We start from the raw sequence: 16,531 nt of genomic DNA on the forward strand, positions 1-16,531 counted from the left end.
TTTAAGCATTTTTATACCCTACTTATAAGTGGGAGTTTTGATTTATTGTTGCTATATGTTACACTAAATTCTTGGAACCATTTAAATGTTAGTTTGGTTTTACCAACCATTTAACTTGGATTCCTTGATTTATTATATATGAATATATCATAGTATTAATTTATTGGTACCATTTAAATGTTTGTTTGGTTTTACCAACCATTTAAAGTGGGAACCTTGATTTAGTGTTTACAAATATATATAGCACAATAAATACTTGACCACATTTATAAGTTTTGGTATATATTATATACTTATAAGATAATAATTTATAACATAATATAAATATGATTATTTAATATATTGGAACCATTTTATTAAGTGGATTTCAATATTGTTCGTTAATGTTAACTTTATTAAAATACCAAGAGTGGATCCTTTAATCTCAACTACTTAAATTAAAATTTGAACAATTAAAATTTACCCATTAAAGATTCAAACAATTAAAATTAAAAAGAAACAAAAACAAAAACAAAACAAAAAGACATTGTAGTGGACTTGTAATTACCTTAGCTTCCCTGTGGATACGATATCGGACTCACCGAATTATACTACTTGTGGACAACCTGCTCTTGGGAGTGCAACAATCAAAGTGACAACAAGTTTTTGGCGCCGTTGCCGGGGAAGTATAATTTAATTTCAAGTCTATTTAATTTTGTTTATAGTTTATTTTTCTTTATTTGAATTTTTATTGCTTTTGTGTGTTTTTATTCTTTTGCATTTGCATTTGCATGAGCATTATTTGGTCACGTACACTTAGTGGTCGACTCATTCGAAATAACCCTTTATTTTTACAAAACATGGCGGAAGAACCCATCCAAGAAAATGAAGATGAAATTCAATCTCAACATGATCATGATAGACGAAGAACACTTAGAGATCACATGAATCCTACACGTACTAGTGCACCTTCATGTCTAGTTTTTCCCCCCGATGCATCTCATTTCAATTTTAAGCCTGGTATTATCCAACTTTTACCCAATTTTCATGGCTTAGATTCTGAAAATCCATACATGCATTTACGAGAGTTTGAAGAAGTGTGCAACACATATAATGATCTAAATTGTAGCATGAACACCATTCGACTTAAGCTTTTTCCTTTTTCTTTAAAAGATAAAGCTAAAACTTGGCTACAAAATCTTAGATCGGGATCCATTCGAACTTGGGATGAATTGCAACAACAATTTTTGAAAAAGTTTTTTCCATCTCATAGAACAAATTCTTTCAAAAGGCAAATCATCACTTTCACTCAAAAACAAGGAGAAACTTTTTATCAGTGTTGGGATAGATATAAAGAATTGCTTAATCTTTGTCCACATCATGGTTTTGAAATTTGGAGAGTTGTTTCTCAATTTTATGAAGGCTTAACACCTAAAGATAGGCAAATGGTTGAATTTATGTGTAATGGAACATTTGAAGATAAAGATCCAAATGAGGCAATTGAGTATCTCGATTCATTAGCTGAAAATGCTCAAAATTGGGACACTATAGGTACAATCGAACCATCAAACAAGATTCAATCTCCTACATCTGGTGGAGGTATGTACACTCTCAAAGATGAACATGATCTTCAAGCTAGATTTACCTCTTTGGCAAGAAAAGTTGAGGCACTTGAATTGAAAAAGAATGGTCAATTAAAATCTGTTCAAGAAATTGCATGTCACATCTGTGATACAAGTTATCATTCTACAAAAGATTGTCCCACTTTGCCTTCTTTTAAAGAATGTCTCCATGAACAAGCCAATGTTTTAAACAATCTCAAAAGGCCAAATTTTGAACCATTTTCTCAAAGTTACAATCCAGGTTGGCGAAATCATCCAAATTTTAGTTGGAGGAATGATAATGCTGCACAATTTTCACAACCACATTTCCAAAATCAACAAAATTTTCAAAATTATGCACCTTATGTTCCTCCACCTAAAAGGAATTTGGAAGATATATTGAATTCTTTCATTGCAAAGCAAGAGTCTATCAATACTCAAACTGCTCAAACCATGACAGATTTGAAAGATACTCTTGCTAAATTTGCATCTGCACTTAATGTTCATGAAAAAGGTAAATTTCCTTCACAACCTCTGCCTAATCCCAAGGATCATCATTCACAAACTGGAACTTCTGGAACTCAACCGATGGATCAGGTAAAATCTGTTATTACCCTTCGAAGTGGTAAGGTTGTGGAAAAATCCATTCTTGAACCTTGTGAAGATGATGATAAATCAACTCCAAAGGGTAAGGAAGTGGAACCCATAACTTGCGAAGAGGAGGTTCAACAGACAGTGTCACCACCATTCCCTCATGCATTGAAAAATACAAAAAAATCAAATTTGAATTCTGATATATATGATATTTTTAAACAAGTAAAAGTTAATATTCCTTTATTAGATGCAATAAAACAGGTACCATCATATGCCAAATTTTTGAAAGACTTGTGCACTGTGAAAAGAAAATTGAATGTGAAAAAGAAAGCATTTTTAGCCGAACAAGTAAGTGCAATCATTCAAAATAATAATGCTTTGAAATACAAAGACCCTGGTTGTCCTACTATTTCTTGTATTATTGGAGAACGAAAGATTAAAAAAGCCTTGCTTGACCTTGGAGCTAGTGTGAATTTACTTCCATATTCAGTTTATCAAGAACTCAATCTAGGCGAGTTAAAACCTACTTCGGTAACACTTTTACTTGCTGATAGATCTGTTAAAGTGCCAAGAGGTATGGTAGAAGACGTGTTGGTCCAAGTTGATAACTTTGTATATCCTGTCGATTTCATAGTTTTAGATACACAACCTATCGAAGCTTGTAATGCAATTCCTGTAATTTTAGGTCGTCCATTTTTAGCAACTTCTAATGCTCTTATAAATTGCAGGAATGGAATAATGAAGTTGTCATTTGGTAACATGACCTTGGAGCTTAATGTGTTTAATCTTTGTAAGCAACCACATGACAAAGGAGATGAAAGTGAAGATGAAAATCTTATTGAAACTCTTGTGGAAGAAAACATTCAAGAAGGGAGTACTCGTGATCAATTAGATATTTGTTCAATTGAAACTGTTAAAGAAAATATTGAAATTGATCTTGATGATTTTATCAGGTATCACTCGTTACCAGGATCAGAGAAAGAATTTGATGCAAAATATGAGAACAAAGACGAACCACCCATATTGGAGTTAAAACCCTTGCCAGAAGAATTGAAGTATGCATTTCTTGGAGAAGATGAAACATATCCGGTGGTAATTTCTTCCAAACTAGCAAGTGATGAAGAAGGTAAATTAGTTGATATGCTTAAAAGACATAAAAATGCAATTGGTTGGACACTAAAAGATCTCAAGGGCATTAATCCACTAATTTGCACTCACAAAATTCACTTAGAAGAAAATGCAAAAACATCTCAACAACCACAAAGGAGATTAAATCCACACATGAAAGATGTTGTGAAAACTGAAGTTCTCAAACTATTTGATGTTGGGATTATCTCCCCTATTTCTGATAGCAAGTGGGTAAGCCCAACACAAGTAGTTCCGAAAAAATCTGGCATCACAATGATAAAAAATGAAAAAGGTGAATTGTTAACAAGTCGAGTCCCGTCTAGTTGGCGGATGTGTATTGATTATAGAAAATTAAATGACGCCACTAGAAAAGATCATTTTCCATTACCATTTTTGGATCAAATTTTAGAAAGAGTAGCAGGTCATCCATATTACTGTTTTCTTGATGGATATTCAATTTATTATCAAATTCCCATTGCACTCGAAGATCAAGATAAAACTACATTCACATGTCCTTTTGGAATATTTGCATTTAGAAGGATGCTATTTGGATTATGCAATGCCCCAGCAACATTTCAAAGATGTATGCTAAGCATTTTTTGCGACATGGTTGAAAATTGTTTGGAAATTTTCATGGATGATTTAACTGTCTTTGGGAATACATTTGATAATTGTCTTGCAAATTTGGAAAAAGTTTTAAAAAGATGCGTGGAAAAAGATCTTATTTTAAATTGGGAAAAATGTCATTACATGATTACTTCTGGAATTGTTTTGGGACTTGTCGTGTCATCTCATGGAATTGAAGTTGATAAAGCAAAAGTTGGTGTCATTGCCAATTTACCCCCTCCAAAAACCAATAAAGAAATTCGCTCATTTTTGGGACATGGTGGATTTTATAGGAGGTTTATAAAGGACTTTAGTTTAATCTCTAAACCCATTTGTAACCTCTTAACAAAAGACAGTACATTTGAGTGGACTCAAGAATGTCAAAATGCTTTTGATAAAATCATTCGACATTTAACATCAGCTCCTATCATGCAACCTCCTGATTGGTCTTTACCATTTGAAATCATGTTGCGATGCGAGTGATTATGCAGTCGGTGCAGTATTGTGTCAAAGAAGAAACGGTAAGCCTTATGTGATATATTATGCAAGTAGAACTTTAAACAATGCTCAAATGAATTACTCCACAACTGAAAAAGAACTACTTGCTGTAATATTTGCATTAGATAAATTTCGTTCTTATTTGGTTGGATAAAAAACTATCGTGTTTACTGATCATTCTGGTATTAGATATTTGTTGACCAAACAGGAGGCAAAGCCACGACTGATACGATGGATTTTGTTGCTCCAAGAATTTGACATTGTGATCAAAGATAAAAAAGGAACCGAGAATGTCGTAGCCGATCATTTATCAAGACTAGTAACAGGATCATCTTGTGAAATGACACCAATTAACGATAATTTTCCTGATGAACATCTATTTTCAGTTACTACTATACCTTGGTTTGCTAACATAGTAAATTTTCTTGCGACAGGAAAAATGCCACCGCAATGGAGTTCTTGAGATAAAAGAAAATTTTTGAATGAGGTAAAAAACTTTTATTAGGATGATCCGTATCTGTTCAAGTATTGTCCGGATCAAATTTTTCGACGTTGCATAACCGACAATGAGGTAAGTAGTTTCATTAAATTTTGTCATTCAAGAGCATGCGGAGGACATTTTTTTTCAAAGAAAACAGCTGCAAAAATCTTGCAGTGTGGATTTTATTGGCCCACTTTGTTTAAAAACACCCACGAAATCTGCAAGATCTGTGAAAATTGTCAAAAATTGGGTACGATTTCAAAAAGAAACATGATGCCTTTGAATCCTATTATTGAAATTGAAATCTTTGATTGTTGGGGAATAGATTTTATGGGACCTTTTCCACCGTCGTTTGGATACTTGTATATTTTAGTTGCAGTTGATTATGTTTCCAAATGGATAGAGGCAATTCCATGTCGAACAAATGATCATAAAATCATCGTCAAATTTTAAAAGAAAATATTTTTAGTAGATTTGGAATTCCTCGAGCCATGATAAGTGATGGGGGAACTCACTTTGTTAATAAACCATTTGGTTCATTAATGAAAAAATATGGTATTACTCACAAAGTAACTACTCCTTATCATCTTCAAACAAATGGACAAGTTGAATTAGCTAATAGGGAGATAAAGCAAATTTTGGAAAAAACTGTTAACTCAAATAGAAAAAATTAGTCTCTGCGACTTAATGATGCACTTTGGGCATATCGAACAGCTTTTAAAACATCATTGAATATGTCTCCCTATAGGTTGGTTTATGGAAAACATTGTCATTTGCCTGTGGAATTGGAACATAAAGCTTATTGGGCAATCAAAACTTTAAATTCAAGCATGGGTGATGCCAAAAAATTGCGTAAATTGCAACTTAATGAACTTGATGAACTCAGAAATGTCGCGTATGAGAATTCAAGGATTTATAAAGCAAAAATCAAATCATTTCATGATAAAAGAATGCTTAGAAAGTCTTTTGAGATTGGTAAAAAAGTTTTGCTTTATACTTCTCGACTTCACATATTCCTAGGAAAATTACGATCAAGATGGACAGGCCCATATGTTGTAAAGCATGTGTATACTTATGGAGCTGTAGATATTGAAAATCCTAAAAATGGTGATGTTTTTAAAGTGAATGGACAAAGGCTTAAACCATTTTTGGAAAATGAAATTTTTCAAGAAGAGTTTATTTCTCTTTCTGATCTTTGATTTTTTTTGTGTTGTATTTAATTTTGTTTGTTTTTATTTCAGGTTTCCTTAATCTTTTTATTTTCCTCGTTAAATGGAGGGATAACGGTACTCCGTGACTCTCATATTCGTTTTAATTAGTTTCCCATAATTGCTGATACAAAAATAAAAAAAATCATTTCTTTTCTTTTCAAAATGGATGAAATTCTCTAAAAAATTTGTAAATATTTTCCCTCTGTTTCTGAAAATGTTCTAAGAAAAATTTATGAAGGAAGGTGTGAAAGATTGAGATTGCTAATGCAAAAAGGAATTCCAGAAGATATTCGTCTTGTAATAGAAGCTAAGGTCCGATTAGGAGGAGAAGTTCCACAATCATTGCTCATTCGGTATTTTCCTGGATTAGGAAAAATCACTTATGCGAAAAAACGAAGGGCCAAAAGTTTAGGGATTTGTCATAAGTGTGCAAGATGGACTTGTGACAAACGATGCGGATCTTTGGGATGTGTTTCCAATAACAGAGAAGATAAAATTGGTTTCATTAAGAATGGGCTGAGTAAGGAGTCTTTAGATAACATCTTATTGACTCTTGAGACGCATTCTAGTGGACATGTGCATATTGAACTTCTCCGTTTATGGAAACAATTCCAAGATGAGCGTCATAGTCTTGGGAATCCGACTAAAAAAGACCATGTTTGCCAATTTATAAGAAAATTGGATGGGAAGCATATCCTCGACTCATAGAAGGCGTTGAAGCCGTTTCTGGACGTAAAACCGGAGGAAAATTGTGAGCCACAATCACACTACTGTTTACATGCATGTGTGTCATTATTGTTTTTACTGTTTATTCTGTTTACAACTGTGACCCATAGTTTTGTCCTGATAACATATTACCCCTATAAAATCTCTCATCTTTCTCTCTATTTTCGCAGAAAAAAAAAGAAGAAAGTAAAAAAAACATGGCTGGAACCTCTGCACAATCATTGAAAAATATTTGTGTATTTTGTGGGTCGAGTCCTGGAAAAAATGAAGTGTTTGTAGAAGTAGCGAATAATCTTGGAAAGATATTGGCTGAGAGAAAAATTCACTTGGTATATGGGGGAGGTAATATTGGGTTAATGGGATCTGTTTCCACATCTGCTCATCTTGGAGGTAGTCATGTTTTGGGTATTATTCCTACAGCTTTAGCTGAAGGAAATATTACAGGTGTTACGATTGGTGAAGAATTAAAAGTTTCTTCTATGTATGAAAGAATCACAAAAATAATTGAAGATTCTGATGCTTTTATCGCACTACCAGGTAGTTTTGGTACATTATAAGAAATTTTTCACACTATTTCTTGGGCACAACTTAATATCCATAATAAACCTGTGGGCTTGTTAAATATCAATAATTATTATGACAGTTTGTTGACATTTCTTGATAAAGCTGTGGAACAGAATTTCATTTCAGAAAATTCACGATGAATGCTCATCTCTGCTTCGACTGCCGGCCAATTAATTTATAATTTGGAAGCTTTTGTTTATAAGCCTGATCCGATGATAACAAAGATCAATTGGTTGCAATCAAGCAATAAGAAAATGAAGTTGGATCATTGATTCAAAAGTCGTGGATTGGTTTGCGTTTGTTTCAGTTTGTTATCTTCAATAAAATTTCAGGTGATATCTCTTTCATTATGTACTCTTTATTAATAGTTATTTTGACATTAAGGACAATGTCATATTCTGATTGGGGGAAAAAAAACTTATAAGAAAAAAAAATTTAAAAAAAATTAAAAAAATAAATAAATATATATATTATTTTTAAAATAAAATCATGTTTATTGTTTGTATCTTAGTAATTTCTGCAAAAATGTCATACATTACATGTTTGAAAGATTTAAATTAGAACATGCATTAATCTATTTAAGAATGTTTAAATTTTTATTTGAAAAAAAAAGTCAATTTTAATATTCTGATCAATATAAAAATATGATTTATGAAATCTTTTTGAGTGATTAACCATTGTGATAAAATCAGGTATTAAAGTATATGGCCCAAGATATACCTTATAAGAGTGCCTAAAATTTTAAACTCACACATATTTTGTGAGTGAGTGGAGAGGACTGAGAAAACAGCTTTCGAGCCTTTATTGATCATGAGAGAGACTATCTATTGTTTAGATCTTGAGTTCTTATTTTGAAAAAAAAATGATATTTCCTGAAAAAAAAAGGAGAAAAATACAAAAAGAAAGATATTGAAGATCTATGTAATTTTTAAGTTATATGCTACGAACCATATATGTATAAAAAAAAAAAAAAAAAGAAAGAGAGAAATTTATTGTACAAATTAAATAAATATGTGGTCAAGAAGCATAAACTTAGTCTGATTCCATGATGTTATGAAAAAAAAATATCAGGAAAAAATATATAATAAGAACAACTAGATTTTGAATCAATGGATTTTCTATCTTTTGATTAGTTTGGCTCGTTTGTCTGTCTGCATTCTGTAAACCATTTTTCTGAGCATTTATCTGTATTCCAACTCCATGAGAGAAATCGTTGCCATAAATTGAAACATTTATTAACCTGTGAGGATATGGAGTTGAGACTCTTACTAGGAATTTCTGAAGGCCGTGTACATTTAACTACCTGAAATAAGCTTTGAATTGATCATCTCAAATTATTTCATAAATTATAATTATGATGATCTTGATATAACTTTGACAGTTTTCAAATTTAATTTAAACACTTAGATAGTTTTGATTACATTTCTATTTAAATTAATCAATATGTTTTGTATTGCTATTAACGCTTAAATTGCTAGGGACTAGCAATAAGCTGGTTGGGAGGTGTGATAAACATAAAAATTGTACATTAATTAAATGTTTTATAATATAATTATATAGCTTTTGTTTTATTAAATGTTTAAATATTATATGTTTTATAATAAATTGTATAAAATATAAGTTGTGTAATTACAAGTTTTTACTATTTTTTACAGGTTCGATAAAACAAGAATAAACTTGGCGTTTCAAATGGGATTAAGATGATTCTTGGACCTGTAGAAAGTTGATTATAATATCTACAATATTGTTGACAAGCATGAGATAAAAATCCTCTCACAATTGGAATCAAATTAAGCAACAAATAAAGTTACCAAAGGAGTGGATGTTTTACCATACTCTAGTATTTTGACCATATCTCTCAAATTACTTGGTCAAATGGTTTGAAAAAAATACCACAACTAGACAACTCAATTATCCACATGTTTCTTTTTATGTGAAGAAGCAAATTCGGAGAAGAAGATTTTCAAAAATGATGTGAAATATAATATAAAATCTTGGAACACCAATGAAGACTTATGTGTAAAAAAATAATATTTTATTTATGTTTCTCCCCAAATTTGGCTTTAAATAGGGGTGCATTGTAATGTATTGAGATATCCCTCATTCTATGAACAAACCTTTGAGTTCATAATATTTCTCTCTATATTTTTCTTTTATTTCTTCATTTAAATACAATTAGCATGTTAATTTCATATTCAAAGTTTTACAATTTGAATAATGAATAGCTAACTTCCTAAAGTTGAGATGGTAAGGTGAAACTCTTGGCATGATAATAATGTTATAAAAGGTAAGAATCAATGTTTCATATTATTTAATCATTATTTATTGTTTATGTTATATTTAAATTTTTAAGCATTTTTAAACTCTACTTATAAGTGGGAGTTTTGATTTATTGTTGCTATATGTTACACTAAATTCTTGGAACCATTTAAATGTTTGTTTGGTATTACCAACCGATTAAAGTGGATGACTTGAATTATTATATATGAATATATTATAATATTAAATTCTTGGTACCATTTAAATGTTAGTTTGGTTTTATCAACCATTTAAAGTGGGAACCTTGATTTAGTGTTTACAAATATATATAGCACAATAAATACTTGACCACATTTATAAGTTTTGGTATATATATTATATACTTATAAGATAATAATTTATAACATAATATAAATATGATTATTTAATATATTGGAACCATTTTATTTAGTGGATTTCAATATTGTTCGTTAATGTTAACTTTATTAAAATACCAAGAGTGGATCCTTTAATCTCAACTACTTAAATTAAAATTTGAACAATTAAAATTTACCCATTAAAGATTCAAACAATTAAAATTAAAAAGAAACAAAAACAAAAACAAAAACAAAACAAAAAGACATTGTAGTGGACTTGTAATTACCTTAGCTTCCCTGTGGATACGATATCGGACTCACCGAATTATACTACTTGTGGACAACCTGCTCTTGGGAGTGCAACAATCAAAGTGACAACATTATTCCTAATGGAGTTGATCAAGTCCCGATATACTGAGAAAGTTCCACATCATACGGGAGATTGTGGAAAGAGAGACATATCAGTCGAAAAAGTCCCCTCTACAGATAATGTTGTTGATCTACTTACAAAGCCCTTGCCAAGACCATTGTTTGAGAAGCATCGCGAAGCAATGTGATTAAAGTTTATGGGTAGTTGGCTCGAGGGAGAGTGGGAGATTGTTAGAGTAGATGACCTGTAAGCCAACTATTGTTAGGAAATTTGTTGACTCAGTTGTAATAAACAATCTTTATTTTAATATAATTCATTATTTCATGGTTTGTTATTTCTTTATCTGTATACCTATGTGATCAACATAGATAAAGACATTTATTATACTTTAATACAAATAAATCGTAATTCGATGTTGAAACTCATTTGTAAACACAATATAATCTAAATTCGTTCCTAGTTGATTCAGCCGCCTAAAACATGGATAAAGGTCGCTTGATCTCGAGACTAGTATCTGTGATGTTGCGTACCGCATTTCTTGGTAAGGACATAGAGATGTCAAGGTGGTTATCATTCATCAAGAGGATAAGTCCGTGGTTATGATTGTACACTATTAGTCCTTACAACCATAGACAACAGTGAGGCTCTATATGCTAGGGATGTGCTTTGACTCGTTTACCGAATCCAGGAGGGTCATCATGTGAGGAGATTGGGTACAGTTGCGACACATGTAGGAGCCAGTGCATTGTAGTCGAGAATTCACCGCTCACCTACAGTTGTGGATATCCTATGTGATCTAATGAAATAATAGTGCATGTATGAGATGTACATTAGAGAAGGAGGTCTCAAATTGTACATGAGATGCCACTATTTATTTTCAAATATGTGTCACTTAGTTATCGAATTATTATGCAACCTTCGATGAACCAATGGTTGCAGATTCGATCGAGATATATGAGATGAAGGGACCGTACTGTACGTTAATCATTACCGATTGGTTCTTGCAAACACTATTAGTGATACCTAGGGAATCATGGGGCGATGCTACTAGACGCTCTTACCATGATTCAATGGGTTTTATCAGAAAATGGTTTATGACATTCTCAAGATCAAATGTTGGTGCATTAAATGTGGGCAAATTCGGGTAATCCCGAATAAAGAAAATTGTCCTGAATCACAAAGAGTTGTGAGCTCACGACTAGCTGTATCCCTTAACCATGGTGGGCCACACAAGCACTGGTTTACTTCTTTCCGTTGAGATAATAAATTCAATGAGTTTAATTTATAAGAAATAAATTTGATATTATCAATCGATAAGTTTATAAATAAAGTTTATAAAAGCTTATAGAAATTTTGAGGGCATGGCTGCTAAAGACAGTCAAAGAAATACACCTGTCTTATTTAGACATTGGTTATCTCGAAATTAAAGTGTGCATCATAATAACATATAAGTTGAAATTGTCACAGCGATGATATTTGATCACCGATCGGGATTATGATTAGAATAATGTAATGGGAACATGGATCATGGACTTGTAAGAGTACAAGTCATCATGCTAATTTATTAAAGTTCTAATGCGATTTAGTAATCAAATTATATTTTGATTGAGTTAAAATATAGCACATTAAATTTTTATAAAATATGATATTGATTTGTGTAATATGGAAATATTCATGATACCATAATTTAAAAACATGCACACAAAGAAAATAATATTGGATGATTATGGGTGTGCTACTTTGAGAGTCAAAGATTTATTTAAATCTAAATACTTAATTAATGTGATTAATTAAGGAAATAACAATTTTAACATTAATTAAGGAAATAACCATTTGTTAAAATAATAAAATATGTTTTACCTTGGAAAAAGGGGGAATGACCGAAGCTTTGGCAAAAAGAAAAAGTCATTCATTCGAAAACATTCTTGGTGATTTGGAGAAGAAATTGGCTCTTTCTTTTTTCAGTGGTTGCTCTCAAAATCCAAGAATTTGCAAGAAAAGTTTTTTCCCTCGAAAGGGTTTTTGAACCATTTTGTTTTTCTTGATCTCATCGTTAAAACATCTTCTATACTTTCTAGTGCAAGTTAGAAGAAGAATAAATATTTCAGTCGTGGACCTGATTCGGAGATCGAAAAAAGTTCATAAAGAAATTCAATAAGAGCTATATCCGCTAATAACGGAATAGTTGGAGCCGAGTGAATGTAATGACCCGAATTCGTATTTTGAATAAAGTATTAATTAAGAGATAATTAAAGAGTTGTTAATTAAGTATTATTAACGAATTGATAATTTGGAATTAATCTGTTGGATCCACCGAATTTTAAATGGATAACCCGATCTACTTCCGATTACGTTATCTCGAGAAATCCAACCAGACGAATGAGATTCTGACACGTGGCAGATAAGATTGATTCGGATTTCTGAAATAGTCCGGATGCAGCCTATAAATGGAAGCCGAATTCTTTTGTTTCCTACACCGCATCCTTCAGAGAGAGAGTTATAGTCTTTTACATTAGGTTTTCTAGCCAGTTTCTAGGGCACTTTCGTGTCGGGAAGTTTCGGAGCTAGTATCGACTCGAGGGGGGGTCGGTGAGCTGAGATCGAGACATCATCAGCGGACTGACGACGGATGCAGGTATAATCCTAAAGCCTTTAGGAAGAACTTTATAGCATGTTTGGTAATTCAGAATCTGGTTTGATAGTGATTTCATATTGTTGGTATTGTCTAGGTTAAGAGCTTTCTGTCAGATTGTTTTAGTAAGGTACGTGATGTACTGACTGAGATATCCAAGCGTAGTATACACACTTATATGCTGCATATTTATGTGTTGCATTATACATGTTTTACTGCTTTGGCATATTATGCATGACATATCATGTTGAGCCTGATATCTTTTGAGATATACCTCGTTTGTTGGGGCCGCTCAGCCCTATTCTGTATTGTGGACGATGGGGCATCGAGAGCTACAGTGTCCGACGGGACCCGCGGGCTCTGATGACCTGGACATTGTAGGTCCACGTCTTGATGATGAGTGTGGGAGCCAAAACATGCCTAGGGCAGATCAGAGACTACACACTCAGGCGCCTCTAGACTGAGCATGAGATTCTTGACTTGATCCTTGATATCCGAGCATATTGCATTTCGCATGCATCATATCAGTTTGTATACTCGTACATTCTCGTATTGGGCGATTGTCGCTCACGTCCTTGTTTTCATCTTGGGCACCCCATTCCACGGGGCAGGTCTTAGGTTGGACGGTTCGGACGACCAGGGCAGTGGCTAGAGCAGTTGAGTTTTCGGTGGTGATCCAGTGGAGGTTTTATGTGGTTCATCGTTTTATTGTTTAGAATTATGTTTCGATATGGTTGTATTAATGTTTAAGATTGCTGTTGTTTGTTTTGTTTTAATTTGGGTTGTAAGATGATTAAGTATTTGGTTTCCGCTGTTTAATTGTTGTTATTAAGTTTTAATGTTGCATGCTTAGTAGTCTGTTTAGTAGTGGCTCGGGTAAGGGCGCTACATTTGGTGGTATCAGAGCATGCGAAGATTTTTGGGACATTAATAATTCTGTTTTGAGGATTTAGAGGTTGATTTTGGTTTCCTTTCAGATGTCAGGAGACGGAAGCAGTCACGGAAGTGTGGGACATGGTCGTTATGGCGACGATGAGGCTGGCCGAGAACATCGTCGTAGAGATCGTGACGGAAGGCGTCACCGAGATCATGATGAAAGGAGACGTAGGAACCGTGTCAACATTATGGATTTCATGAAGATTGGACCTCCACCGTTGACTGGAGATGAGAATGCTGATGTTGCCGAAGCTTGGGTCGATATCATGGAGCAGTGTTTTCGAGTGCTGCACTATGACGAAGACGAGAAGATGGAGGTAGCTGATTTCATGATCCAAGGAAAAGCTCGGAAATGGTGGAAACCTGTTTCTGCCATTCTAGTTCAACAGCATGGGCGGATTCGTTGGGAACATTTCCGTCAGGCCTTCATCAATCATCACTTTCCGCCAGCTCTTCGTCAGGCGAAGGAGATGGAACTGTTGACCATTAAGCAAGGAGATTCGAGCATTGAGGATTACCAAAAGCGTTTTACGGATCTGTTGCCGTACGCTCCTCACATCAGTGAGAATTCTGCAGCCAAATATTCTCACTTTTTGAATGGTTTGAACCAGGAGATTTTTGATCGGGTTTCAGTCTGTGACGATCCTACTTCGTACGAAGGATTAGTGAATCGTTGTCGTCAAGCAGAGATCAGTATTGCTAGGAGGAAGGCTATGCAAGCTAGCAAAAGTTCTAGTTCGTTGGGACCGAGGGGTCAGTCTTTCAAGAAGTCTGCATCTTCTTCTTCCGGTTCTGGAGGGCTGTACAGCTTTGGTAGGAAAAAGCTGCAATGTGGCCACTGTGGAGGAAATCACCAGACGGAAAATTGTCGAAAAGTAACAGGTGCTTGTTTCAACTGTGGTGGTTTTGGTCACATGAAGAGGGATTGCCCTAATTTGGAGAATCAGAGTGTAGGCGGAGGTTCTATGGCAGGGTCTTACAGTGGAAAACAGTCTGAGGCCACTGTGCAACAGAAAGGTTTTCCTGCTCAAGGTTCTCGTCGTGGTGGAATATCACAAGGATCTCAGCAACGTCCACGAGTTCAAGGGCAAGTGTTTGCCCTAAACCAAGAACAAGCTGAGGAGCAAAACGAGAGAGTCATTGCAGGTAATTTTATCTTATGTGGTATTCCTGCATATGTATTAATTGACACTGGGGCATCGCATTCATTCATAGCATCAATGTTTGTTAAGAAGCATAAACTACCCTACGTGTCATTAGATGTTTTGATGTCGGTGTCTACACCGATGGGACAAGAGGTTTTAGCTAAGCGACTTGTAGTAGACTGTTTGTTAGAGTTTGAGGGAAAATACTTGTCTGCCAATTTGATGATATTGGCTATGGAAGATTTCGATTGTATTATGGGAATCGACCTATTGACTAAGTATAGAGCGACGGTAGATTGTTATCAACGTCTCGTTCAGTTTCGTCCAGAAGGAGACGAGAATTGGTTTTTCTTTGGCGAGGGAGCTCGACCTCCAATGCCAGTAGTGTCTGCTATAAAGGCACAACGGGCTTTAGCGAAAGGAGGAGAAGGATACCTCATTTATGCTGTTGACGTATCGAAGGATGTGATCGACGTGAAGAACATTCCAGTTGTCGATGAATTTCCTGATGTTTTCCCCGATGAGATTCCTGGATTTCCTCCGGAGAGGGAAGTGGAAACGGAGATAGAGTTGATACCAGGAACCGCACCTATCTCCAGAGCGCCTTATAAATTGGCACCAACGGAGATGAAAGGGTTGAAGCAACAGTTACAAGATCTTCTTGACAAGGGGTACATTAGACCCAGTGTGTCTCCTTGGGGAGCACCAGTGTTGTTCGCTAAAAAGAAGGATGGGTCTATGCGGCTTTGCATAGATTATAGACAGTTGAACCGAGTAACAGTCAAGAATAAATATCCGTTACCACGGATTGATGACTTGTTTGATCAACTGCAAGGAAATTCAGTGTACTCGAAGATCGATTTACGATCTGGGTATCATCAACTTCGGGTTCATCAACGTGATATCCCCAAGACTGCATTTCGAACAAGGTATGGGCATTACGAGTTTCTAGTGATGCCGTTTGGTTTGATGAATGCTCCAGCAGTATTTATGGATTTGATGAACCGAGTATTCCAGGAGTATCTTGACAAGTTTGTCATTGTCTTTATTGATGACATACTGGTATACTCTCGTAGTCTTGAAGAGCATGCACAACATTTAAGGATTGTGTTGCTAACCTTAAAGAATCACCAACTGTATACTAAGTTGAACAAGTGCGAGTTTTGGCTCGACAGAGTTGTCTGCTTAGGACATGTTATATCCAAAGATGGGATATCAGTGGATCCTAGCAAGATCGAAGCAGTGTTGAGTTGGGCACGGCCGGAATCAGCTCAAGAGATAAGAAGTTTTCTAGGTTTGGCAGGATATTACCGGAGATTTATCTCAGGATTTTCTCAGATTGCCAAACCATTGACACAGCTGACGTGTAAGAATGTGCAGTTCGAATGGACACATGATTGTGAAAATAGTTTCAATGAATTGCGTCAACGTTTGACAACTGCACC

At 34.4% G+C, this 16,531-nt stretch overlaps 1 protein-coding gene and 1 pseudogene across 1 annotated transcript in view; both read left to right on the forward strand.

Moving 5' to 3' along the window:
- The first annotated feature begins 794 nt into the window (after window positions 1-794).
- Window positions 795-12,399, forward strand: LOC140991196 (uncharacterized; annotated as a pseudogene).
- A 1,730-nt stretch (window positions 12,400-14,129) lies between these two features.
- The window catches only part of LOC140991198 (uncharacterized), a 2,889-nt gene continuing 487 nt past the window's right edge, over window positions 14,130-16,531 (forward strand). The window contains exons 1-2 of the mRNA XM_073461149.1: window positions 14,130-15,032; window positions 15,405-15,757. Of these exons, the coding sequence (XP_073317250.1) occupies window positions 14,130-15,032; window positions 15,405-15,757 (1,256 nt within the window). The remainder of the gene's footprint in view (window positions 15,033-15,404; window positions 15,758-16,531) is intronic.

Source organism: Primulina huaijiensis, chromosome 13 (genome assembly GCF_012295235.1).
Source record: "Primulina huaijiensis isolate GDHJ02 chromosome 13, ASM1229523v2, whole genome shotgun sequence".
In the NCBI taxonomy this organism is placed as follows: Eukaryota; Viridiplantae; Streptophyta; class Magnoliopsida; order Lamiales; family Gesneriaceae; genus Primulina; species Primulina huaijiensis.